The 12,591-nt window shown below is 37.3% G+C and overlaps 1 protein-coding gene across 2 annotated transcripts in view; it reads left to right on the top strand.

Annotated features, from left to right (window-relative positions):
* The window catches only part of RORB (RAR related orphan receptor B), a 192,790-nt gene that overhangs the window by 158,547 nt on the left and 21,652 nt on the right, over positions 1 to 12,591 (top strand). For both annotated transcript variants that reach the window (XM_066367984.1, XM_066367983.1), the window contains exon 5: positions 12,133 to 12,254. In XM_066367984.1, coding sequence (XP_066224081.1) covers positions 12,133 to 12,254 — 122 coding nt within the window. The remainder of the gene's footprint in view (positions 1 to 12,132; positions 12,255 to 12,591) is intronic.

The following is a 12,591-nucleotide window of genomic DNA, read 5'->3' as shown; positions in this document are numbered from 1 at the left end:
CCAGTCCTCTGCAGGCAGTTTAGGAAAAGTACATTGAAACTGAGAACCCTGACTGCATGTACTGGCCATGTGAACTGGGTAGAAATTAATTCAGCTTTCTGAGGCTCGGTCCCTTCATCTGAAAAATCAGGTGGTTGAACTAAATGACTTTGAAGGATTATTGTTCTTCCATATTCTGGTAGGAGCTTTGGCCATAGGAACACAGATGGATCGGGTAGTGGAGAGGAGGGGATTTGCAGGCAACCAGGCAATCCTGACCTATGCAGAAGTACTTGCTTATGGCAGTAGCCAGCCGGCCTCCCCTTCCAAGGAGCAGGACCACATTCGACACTTTGCATAGGGCAGAATGACTCTTTCATTATTAATAACCACAATCAAATCATAATTGTACACCAGCCTCTTCTTTCCAACCACCCTCCTGAAAACAAACAAATGAACAAAACAAAAATAAGATATATGATTAAAATGAAAATCAAGGATAATCAGAGGCAGCTCAAGAGGATGGTGACTAATTCCAGAATACCCCAATTCATGGACGATCAATGTAAAAAATTAGCTGCTGTGCAGATACAGTTCCAGGGCAAGTCCACCTGTCCTCTCTGGCCAACTCCAACCTGATTACCTCCCCAAACCCTTTTTAAGAGATAAAAGGAAACTATAAAATGAGGATGTGTTTTGACTTGTAAGGGACCAACCTTAGCCCAGACCTACATAGGTCACTTTGGTCAATGAAGAGGGATTTACCTGATTCCTCTGAAATTTTAACACCACCTTGTTCTTTGCCAGTCACAGAATATCTTTCAAGAGGCTGCTATTTCCAGAATCCTGCCTCTGTCTCAAAAAAAAAATAATAATAATAATTCCCCAAGTACAAGGACTGGGACAATCAACTTGATTTGTCATCAGTCCATGGCCATAAATTATTCTAGAGCATCCTAGCACAAAGAACACTGTAGTTCTTTGCTATGATAATTTAAATCCATCTTTCTAGACATCCTTTAAACACCTCTCAAACATGGTCTAAAAGTCACCTGATGATATGTTGTGATCACCCTACTGTCATGCTCAGGCAGTGATTGCCCATAACTGAAGTCAATTGCACAATGTGGACAAAAGCATTTTGTAACCAGCAAAGCTCTAAACAAATACGAAGTTGTGATACACACATGCATGCTTAATTCAAGTACTTAAACATATCTGTTGATAGTAGTACTTGTATACATATTCGTCACTACATGCTTGTACCTCTGTTAATAAGCTTTTCTAACTAGATTAGGTGAATCTTCTAAATCGCTTTTTTTCTATTTTGAGTTAAAATTGTGCAAAATTGATCTTCCTCAGTGACTTTCCCTAGAGATACTAGTTTGGGATTAATTTTTTACTCAGAATTCAGAATTTCATAAGAAGATTCTAAAATCCATCTACCTAGGGGGGAAAAAAACTATTGAGAAGCTATTGGAAAACCAATTCCATTTTATACACTCAATTTCAAAAGCCATAGCAGATATGAAATATTCTGCAGTAAGAAGGAGGAAAAAAGATTTCAAGAGGTTCTGCTGTGACTTATCGAGGGAAGAAATGTGTATGCTTGTAAGATAGCCTCTAAAACAGCCCCCCCTGTTGATTTTTTTCTTCAAGGCTTGATATTGGCTCTCTGAAAAAGCTCTGAATTGCTTTTCTATTGATTGAGGTGGACAGGTACTCTCTTAGCCTCAGTGTCACGCCTATTTTGGGAAGAGCTGGCTAGGGTTAAAATACCACATGGGCCATGGAATACAGAAATGTTGACTGATGGCCAGGTTGCTGGAGGTCAGCACTTCGTTATTAGCACGGTATTCAATCAAGTTATCAGGCTCCCTCTACCAGCCAATACACTATTTATATGATGTTTACAAAATTGGGGAAACCTGTTGGGATTGTTCCTAACTAGAAAGACTTTTGGTTTATTTATTTTACTTTTATTTTTGGTTATAAAATTTCCTTTGACAATTTACCCTCAAAACTGAGGAGACAGAATTTACTATTTAAATTTGAACCATACTTATGAGGTCTATTATGGCACTACTATTTGGTTTTCAGATAGGTTATTCTAGGAAAATTTTGTGCTAAACTATTTTGAAAACACTTATTTTGAAACATTAGTTCATTAAATGTACTAGTTAAATAATCAAGTTATTTTAAAAATTTTAGATCAAATGTTAGAAAATGTAAAATTGCCTCCAGAGATTTCCTCTGAATTAATTCTTCCTAAAGGTCAGAATTACATTGACTAAATTTCCAAAGAGAGGTTGGGGTGGGGGGAGGAATTGCCTGTGTTTAAATTAACAGTCAATCCATATGTCCGCAAAATCCAAATAGTAAAAGTCAATCCTAATGATGGCCCTGAGCAATTTTCATAATTAGGTTTTCATCATCTGTGACCCACTAATTGTGCTTCAAGTAGTATGCGGAGGTGGAGGGGGTTTTTTTTTTGTTTTTTGTTTTAATTAATTGAATTTATTGGGATGACATTGGTTCACAAAACTATACCAGTTTCAAGAGTACAACTCAGTAAAGCACCATCTGTACACCTCATTATTCAGCCTCCACCCCAAGCGAAGTCCCTTTCCATCCCCATTCCCTCCCCCGCCCCTTCGCCCACCTCCCTGTGGCCGTTCCTCCCCTTTTCCTCTGCTTATCACCACACTGTTGTCTGTGTCTACGTGTTATGTATATATGTTTTTTGGCAAATCTTTTCATTTTCATTCCTCCAGTCCACTCACCCTCCTCCTCTCAGCTAGCTGTCAGTCTGTCTCATGTGTCCATGCCTCTGTTTCTATTTTGTTCATCAGTTTTTAGCCTTCGCTGGATTCCACACATAAGTGAGAGGTGCCGTTTTTGAAAAGAGAGTGGGGAAAGATTTTAATGGGCTCTGGATTATACTATTTTTTGTTTGTTTGTCTGTCCTATCAAGACTCTTCAAGTGCTTTTAGGACTGTGAGCTGTACTGGCAACCTCTGTGAGTCAAAACAGAGAGAAATTTCTGGGTAGACCCTCAGACACAAGTTGTCATGCTTCACAGAGCCCTTAGAAAATGTCTCTGCTGCCAAATCCTTCTGTAGATGGCAAATTAAACCCAAAGAGACTAAGACTTTAAGATGTTAAGTGACTTCCCAAAGAACACAAAATAAAAGCCTGAAGGGGGTCATACTGGCCTCCTCCATCTTATAACTCACCAATTCTAGCGCACTGAAGTAAGTCAATCTTTGCTGATTGTTCTACAAAGGCCGTCTTTTACTAAGAAAGTTACTAAGAAAGTTTTGAGCTGTAATGTCTTCATAATAGATTCTTTCTCAATTTTCTTAACTAGTTTGAAGAAAGAGAACGGTAATTTCCCAAAATTAGGCATGTACTATTGCAATAAAACAAAACACTTGGGAGCCAAAACAGCTTGCCATTATTAAATTATTAAGAGGTCACCCTCTTAGTTCATTTGTTTTGTTGTATGTTATTTTTTCCCCTTTGTATATACTCTGCTTAAACACAAATGCTGTAAAAAAATTTTCAGTTTTTCTTTCAGCTCTCTTACCTTCTATTAAAATGCTCTTACCTAAGCTTTCTGAAATTTGAGAAAATATTGACCTTTCTACTAATTCGTTCACTCGGCCTTTGCCCAGATATTATTATTACTTGTATTAATCTGATTTTTTCATTGTTTTTCTTTATGTTTATATCTCATTGAACTGCATTTTATCACATGGTCATTATTTTGTATAGTTAATATCATAATTTTATATTAATATATTTTACTGAAGAATTCTGAAAACATTTTGGTTTAGGTTTACATGAAGTAAAAGTCGGTTACTTTTTTCTCTGATATAGTAATTGGCAATAGAGTTTGTATGAAAAGGAGACCAGAAGCCACCCTAATTCATTGGTGGGAGAGTAATGAGTGGCTGGACCAGGAAACTGAGTCAACAAATGAGTTATAGTTTATTTTTGAGCCCAACTCTTTCTTCAAAAATTTGAGAAACTTAAATGCTAAAAAGATTACTTTTTTATTGAGTCTGTGTATTATTAAGAGATGGCTGTTTTAAGCTTAAATGTTACTGATGTTTTTATGCTGACAGACAGCACAATTCTATTCATGCTAAAAAATAAAGATCTCTAAATAGAGATTAGAAAAACCAGAAAGGCTTGAAATTGACATTGTCCTCTCTGACATTGTGTTCTATTACGCTTTAACCAGTAGACTTGTTCTATTTAATGAGAGAAAACTTATAAAACTAGTGGTCTATTGTAAAAAAGACAAAATGCACACTTGGTTAAATGTTTCACCTTTCAGCCAGTTGTTCTAATATATTATAGTTACTGCCTCAGAGCGTGGATTCTGAGGAATCTTGCTATTCTGAAAACCTAATACAGGCACTTAAAACTTGCCTTGAGCAAGTCCGTAGAGATATCCTGGCATTAATTCAAAATGAATCCCCTAAGTATTTCACTTTCACACTAGTAGTATAAGCGAAACAGAGAATTGAGCAGTTCTCTAGACGCTTAAGGCAAGTGATAAATTAAAAATTCATTAATCAGGTTGATTGAGGCTGAGATATAGTATTTTAGGAAAAATACTTCCAAGCTAAAAAAAAAAAAAAATCCCTTGTGGAGAAAAATGAATAGGGGGTATATAGTTCAAGAAGAAACCATCGTTTCTCATGAGAAAGAGGAAAGAAAAAAAGAGGGGGAGGAGAAAGAGTTGGAAGGTTCGATGTAACCCCTTCTAATGCTATATATATATATAGCTTTGAGTCTCAGCTTTCTCGCCTTGATAAAGTTGGGCCATGGGTGCTCGTGGTAATAACACTGAAAGCAGCAGTTTTTAAAGATACACTCAACGTTCCCCACTCTCAGGATGTGGGATTCTAATGAAATCACCCATGCAGTCTGTGGCTGTCTGAGGCACGGCAGCCTTTGGAGCGCGCCATTTGCTGAAATGTCTAGTGAGAGCTAAAATAAGCCCCTTTGGTGGAAAAAACCCGCTGAGTGGTTGAAATCAGAGCTGCAGAAGGTCACTTGCTATTTTAGTAGCTGCAAGCTGGTCCTCATTTTATAACATTACAGTTATAAACAAGAAGTTGTCACCTTGCTTGTCAGTTTACTTATTTCTCACTTAAATAATCAGGTGTCGCCTCTTTTTCTACATGGAATTAGGTAATTTGGATGATTTGTTTCTAAACTTTGCTTTACTATGGGGATCAATACATCAGAACAGTGATTATTTGTATATTTCTTTAGACATTACTTCAAAAGATTATCTTTACGTTGTCTGATATGATTGACCGTCAAAACTCGATTTACCACTGTGAATTTTATCATATACATCTCAACCTTCTGTAAATGTCTTAAGGGGGTACTTCTTTTCTACTTATTTAATTTATCCAATAGATTACAATGAAGATTGATGAGGATGGGGGAAGGATGTGGAAGTCTTTTACAATTACAGAGAATGGAGACCCAACTAACTTCCAGAATTATTTGGATGCACTCCATTTGGAAATGGAGGAAGGAAGTTAACTTAGCTTTAGGGTCCTATAATTTTTGCACACACTAATAACAATTACCATTCATTTTATTCCAGCTTTCCCTTCAAAAATTTAATTTCTCTCCTTATTGACCATATTATAAGTGGATATAAAATTACTCCTAATTGAATTTAAGATTACACTTCTAGAGAAATTTGACAATTTGAACACTATTTAAATTTTTATAAAAAAATGATAAAGCATCAGGGGAATGTAAAGTACAGCATAGGGAACATAGTCACTACTATTGTAATAACTTTATATGGTGTCAGTTGGGTGCTGGAAATATCAGAGGCAACACTTTATAAAGTATATGATTGTCTAAACACTATGCTGTACACCTGAAGCTAATACAAAATAATATTGGGGAAAAAATATAGAGCATATTTGCCTATATCAATTACTTTTTAAATTATTTTTAAATTTTTATTTATTGACTTTAGTGAGAGAGAGAGAGAGAGAGAGAGAGGAACATCAAGCTCTTCCTGTATGTGTCCTGACCGGGAATCGAACAAGCAACCTTTGCTCCTCAGGAGGATGCTCTAACTAACTAAGCTATGTATCCAGTGCTATTTTTAAACCTCTTTACTGAGGTGTTAACAGACAAAAAGCTGTCCATACTTAATGTATATAATTTAATGAGTTTGGTCATAAATATATACCTATGGAACCATCACCACCATCTATGCCATAAACACATCCCGTATCAATTATTTTGAAGACTTCTGGGATGAGCCTACCAGGCTGGGCACAGTGGATAGAGGTTCAGATTGAGATACAGAGGACCCAAGTTCAAAACCCCAAGGTTGGCAGCTTGAGCGCGGGCTCACCAGCTTGAGCGCAGGGTTGCAGGCCTGAGCATGGGATCATAGACATGACCTCATGATTGCTGGCTTGAGCCCAAAGGTTTCTGGCTTGAAGCCCAAAGTCTCTGGCCTGAGCCCAAGGTCTCTGGCTTGAGCCCAAGGTCACTGGCTTGAGCAAGGGGTCACTTGCTCTGGGGGTAGCCCCCTAGTCAAGGCACATATGAGAAAGCAGTCAATGAAATACTAAGGTGCCAGAATGAAGAATTGATGCTTCTGATCTCTCTGTCTGTTTATCCCTGTCTGTCCCTCTCTCTGTCTCTCTCTCTCTCTCTCTGTCTCTGTCACACACAAAAAAAAAATTTCTAGAATCATTCTCTCCCTTGAATTCTACATTATCATTTCTAGCTCATAAAAAGTTACTTAAGACATGAAGTTACACATTTTATTAATTTTATAAGTCTTAAGTACCAATAACCTTCCTTCAAGGGTCAAAGTCTAAAAACAAAAAACCAATTTTATTTTTAAAAAGTTATATACATTTACATGTGGAAGAATAAAAAAGAGAAAAAGTGAGAACAAGCTATTGTTTATTAAATTAGCAAACAGAAAATAAGGATCATGGACTTAATATTAACCTGTAATTACACATCCAACTTTCCATTGCCAGCATTAATATTTACGTTCTATCTCATCATGATTGAAAGATTTGCCTGGACTGAGCATACTGAACTGTTTTCCTCATTCCTTGACATCTTTTTATTAACTGTCAAAGCTGCCCGCATACTCTTAGTGAGTTGGACAAACCTGTCTCATTGAATTGACATACAAAATGTTAACTGCTGAGAAGATATTAACTACATTTTATTTCTCACTTAAGAACTCTCTAACCTCATCCCTGGTTTTAGGAAGAGCAGAATGTAGGGTCCATGAGCATCACCTCTGCAGGTGGTAGGATGTGGGCCATAGTCCGGCTGGACCCATTATCCCAGAACAGCGCCTGCTGACTTCAACATGTGCCTCCTGCAGAACCAAGTTAAAGAATCCAACAAAAACCAGGCTCTGAGAGCAACTGCAATCCAAGTCAGGGAAACGGATGAAGGATATGTGATTGCCCAGAAAGATTCCAGATCCTCTGCTCTTTTACCTCAGTCTCTTTGTTTTGACTTTCTCATGTGGTTGGTCCCTAGAGATGATAGCGTTTACTATTACCTTTTCTATTTTTCCAGGCAAGGACTCTTGGAAGTTCCTTTGGCTCTCAGCAGGACCTTTGCATACTGTATTCATTGTCTCCCTCTTTGTCCCTTCTTTTTTTAAATCTTCCTCTGTTCAAGCAAATCATCCTCTCGGTTGTGCACTTTTCTAATCGAGAGAATGAGCCCTCGGGCCTCACTCCTATGGGACCAAGTCTAGCTTTACCTTGTGGTTTATTGACCTGAGGTTTGAGGGGGTCAAGTCAGGTATTTGCACATGGCTCACCTTTGCACAGCAGACTCATTGAAGGAAGTGGAGGGAGACTGCTTCTGCAACTGTGTCTGAGCTTTCATTGATATTTACAAGTCTTCTATCAAAAAGAGATTTGCCTTTTATTTCCCCCCACGAGAATATGGGCAGTAATTATGCATGTTCCATGTTTGACTTCAAAACTTGTGAGTGCTTAGGCTTTGAAAGAATTAAACAAAGGCTAAACTAAGCTTTCTAAAATCCTTTGGGAAATAAAGAAGAAAATTGAAGGATAGATGAATGGATGGACAGACAGATGAACAGACGAATGGATGGATGGATAAATGAATGGACATTTTTAACATTATTTTTACTAACTCATCACTTCCTGAGCACCTACTATATTGAATGTTCTCTCGTGTTCACATGCTCTCTTGTTTGAAGTTTCTATGTATTCTCCTTCAGAATGGTCTTTATCTCTACAGTTTTTACCTAGTCCAGAATCTCAGATCTTGCCTGGATTTTCACAACAGCCTGATTTATTTCACATACTCTCTAATGCCATCTCATCTTTGCCACAAACAGGACCACATTTCTAAAACAAAAACCCAAACTCATCATTCTCCTACTTCATGGCTTCCGCAAGCTCCCAGTCATCTGCAAGAGAAGATCCAAAATCCTTTCTCAACTATTCAGTCTCTTGTCAACGTTTCCATCCCTACCTAGTCTTATTTCTCCTATCTCCTCTAGGCACTCTGTGTTGCAAACACTATGCTAGAAAAGACAAACTCGGCCCCCTGGCAGGTTGGTTCAGTGGATAGAGCATCGGCCCAGCATGCGGACGTCCCAGATTCGATCCCCGGTCAGGGCATATAGGAGAAACGACCATCTGCTTCCCCTCTCTCTCTTTTTCTCTCTGGCAGCCAGTGGCTCTATTGGTCCATCTGCCCCAGGTGCTAAGGATAGCTCAGTCCAAGCATTGGCCCCACACAGGGGGTTACTGGGTAGATCTCGATTGGGGTGCACACAGAAGTCTGTCTCACTATCTCCTGTCCTCTTACTTAGAAAAAAAAAAAAGACAGACACAATTTAAAAATACCATTTGCTAGCTCTGTAAAAATGAGTCTAGAGTCACTCATTTTCTTTTTTCAGTAAAAGCAAAATTAGTTCTAAAAGGTAAGGTTGTAAAGATGTAAAATTTAATGTTAGAAATTATCAGGTTTATAACTAGTTTTTCTATCTGTGCCTTTGTACTGTCATTCCCTCTCCCTCTACCTGAGGTTCGTCTTTCTCTTCTCCATGTGACAAGCTCCTGCTCAGTCCCAGGTCAACAAGCCTCTTCTCCATGATTATTCTTCTGCTTCCCCCAGATTGACTTAGATACTTTCTTCTTTGGGATCCCACAATAACTCAGGGTAGTTATTACATCATGATACAATATGATTGTAAGACCCTAAAGAGAATGTATTTTTTAAAAATCTGTACCTTAACCTGGTTGATAATAGTTTCTCAAAAACTGTTTGTTGAATGAATATATGAGAGCATTATGCTGGGCTCTCCAGCCTAGTTCTTGAAGAGCTCACAACCTTGAAAGACATGGTACAAACAGAATCCACACAAATGACCATAGTGCAAGCGTGACTAGAATAAGAGTAAATTGGAGGTAGCATCAAAGTGTAAGAGCCACTGACTGTGCTACCTGAGGACACAGGAAACTAGGAGAGGATTTCTGAGTTGAGTCAGGAAACATGCATGTGGATTTAACTTCTAGTTTTGCTTAACCTGCTCATGTGTTTATTATGCCCACTTATCCTCATACCCCATAAAACCCTAAGCTTTGGTGGCAGATGACCAGAGAATTCTAAAACTTTGGCCAACATTTTCCAAGATGTGCCATAAAGGAACAGATAAAGAGTTTCTCCTACTGCAATTTTGAGCAGCAATCATTGTTTTGCTTATAAACCTGGGAACCTGTAAAGTACTGACAAATCAGCATGTCTGTGAAAATGAAAACAAACGATGCCAAGAAGCTAAAGGTTTAGAACTATAGAGCTATAAAAATCTATGTTTTCATTATATACCTACTGAGGAATAGATATGTGTTTTTTTAGATTCTAAGTAATTAGACTGCCCGAGTAAAATTGAAAAATGATGAACCATGACATACCAATCTATTTCAATATGATGTATAGGTTAGTTCTTGTCCTTTTTCACAATAGAGGAGAATATTCAATAAAATTTTGAATATAGGATTTTTTTAAAGAAAGTATTTTATAAGATAATAAGCAATGAAAGTCTAGAAATCCTCAGTGCTGAATCCAACAGAGCATAACTATAATCATAAGTTAGCATGTGTAACCCCTTCTGCATCTATTGCTTTATAGTTCTGATTGAAAAACCCTCGTAAATATTGAAATACTGTCTTTCAGTGCAGCAGTGATTCCAAAATTAAATTTCTCTGTTGGATTGCCATTGGAGTCATCACATTGCTTCCCTGATGACAAACTAAATATAATATCCTAATAATAGTAATTTATGTAGTCTGTGTTTCTAATGTGTCAGGTAATGGGCTCAATGAGAATTTGGGGGGGAGAGTTCATTAGAAGTTTAATAAAATCACATTTTTTTATTCTTTCCGTCACTAAACTCAATTTATTTTATACAATATATACCAGAAGCTTAGCAAGGTAAAAAGAAGTTACCTAAGTACTGCTTTGAGTTATCTTAGAGAAATGAAATATGGCGATTTAGAAAAAACTGCCATAAAAGAAATTACATTTGAAATGGCATAACCTGAAACACAAGAAAAATTCCATTTCTGTCTGAGCCAAGAATAGTCATGAGGCTGAAAACCAGTCATCTTCATTCTTCTCACACCCACGTACAGAATTCTTGTGTACTTTGGTTTCCTAAACTATTGCCTTGTTTATGTGTACAATGGCAAATGGGATTATGAAGTGACCTCCTACCAGTTCTGTTCAACATAAGGGGATTCACAGCAGGTTTTTAAGGACAGCTCTTCTGTCTGATTCTTTTGCTCAAATTTCATACCTCCAAACTCAAAATCATCAGTATTTAAGATACAATACCAAATACAACTCATCTGGGATAAATGGCCCCAAAAGACTAATTATGTTTGTTGCTACTGTTTTTATGAATATAATCACTTTCTCTTTTTTAACTCTTTTAAAGAAAAATTTCATCATATAAAAAATTAGAAAGGAGAATATAATGCCCCCATGACTCCACTTCAATAATTATCAACTCATGAGTCCTATTATTTCATCTATAACACCTCTCCTGTTATTAATTACGAACGACATCTACATGGTTCCAAAGTCAAATCTATTGTACAAAAATAATATCGTCAAAGAAGTCTAGTTTCTAACTCTGTCCCTCTATCTTCTCCTTTCATATAGAAAACTATATTTTTGATTATTACTCAATCTTCCTTTTTAAAAAATATGAGCAAATACATTTATATTTTAATTCTCCCTTTCTGAGATAAACAATAGGGGTCTGTGATTTTCAAATATTTTAAAGAATTTGGATTACAAATGTCAAGACTGTTAGTGAAATTTGGCTAAAAGCAAGAGACTTAGTAATTTGTATTTATTTTTTAAATAACTAATTATTTGAACACTTTACAACTTGTAAGACCCAGGTATGTGATCAATCAGAGAAGGAAAAGGCAGTAAATGTTTACTAAAAGAGTAAAAATTGAGTATGATCGACAGTGACACAGTGGATAGAGCATCGAACTGAGATACAGAGGACCCAGATTCAAAATCCAAAGGTCACCAGCTTGAGCGTAGGCTCATCCGGCTTGAGCACAGGCTCACTGGCTTGAGCGTGGGGTCATTGACATGACCCCATAGTCGTTGGCTTGAGCCCAAAGGTCACTGGCTTGTCGCTGCCTTGAGTACAAAGTTGCTGGCTTGAACAAGGGGTCACTCACTCTGCTATAGCTCCCCAGTCGAGGCACATATGAGAAATCAATCAATGAACAACTAAGGAGCTGCAACAAAGAATTGATGCTTCTCATCTCTCTCCCTTCCTGTCTGTCCATCCCTATCTGTCCCTCTCTCTGTCTCTCTCTCTTGCTCGCTAAAAAAAATAATAATAATAAAAAGAGTGAAAATTGAAACTAGGCAATAAAGACTTTGATGATTTAAAAATAGATAGTAATGTTTTAAAAAAAAAACCTCTAATACAATTGAAGTACCTTCAAAAGACATTCCCATAGTAAACATACGATGAACAGGTTTCTTTGAGCAGAGTGGGATTTCATTCACAACCCTCAAATTGATTGATATTCTTTCTCATAGATCGGATTGCACAGAACATCATTAAGTCCCATTTGGAGACATGTCAGTACACCATGGAGGAGCTACACCAGCTGGCATGGCAGACCCATACCTATGAAGAAATTAAAGCGTATCAAAGCAAGGTACTCCAGAAAACTACGGGAAAGTTTTCCTGTGCTTTCTCTGTTTCTGGCTTTCTCAGCCTCAGAAGCATTGACACTTTGGCCTGGACAATTCTTTGCAGTAGGGCTGTCCTATGCATTGTAAGATGTTGAGCAACATCCCTGGTCTCTACTCACTAGATGCCTATAGTGTCCCACTCACACGCAATTATGACAATCAAAATGTCTTTGGGATTGAGGATAAGATTTACCAATAAATGAAATTTTAATAAGAAGGTACAAATGTGTCTGTGTCTAAATATATGATTACAATATATAGTGGAACAATTAAATCTTATCACCTTTATATAAGTAAGGA

This window comes from Saccopteryx leptura, chromosome 2 (genome assembly GCF_036850995.1).
Source record: "Saccopteryx leptura isolate mSacLep1 chromosome 2, mSacLep1_pri_phased_curated, whole genome shotgun sequence".
Classification (NCBI taxonomy): Eukaryota; Metazoa; Chordata; class Mammalia; order Chiroptera; family Emballonuridae; genus Saccopteryx; species Saccopteryx leptura.
This window is presented reverse-complemented; position numbering and strand designations above follow the sequence as displayed.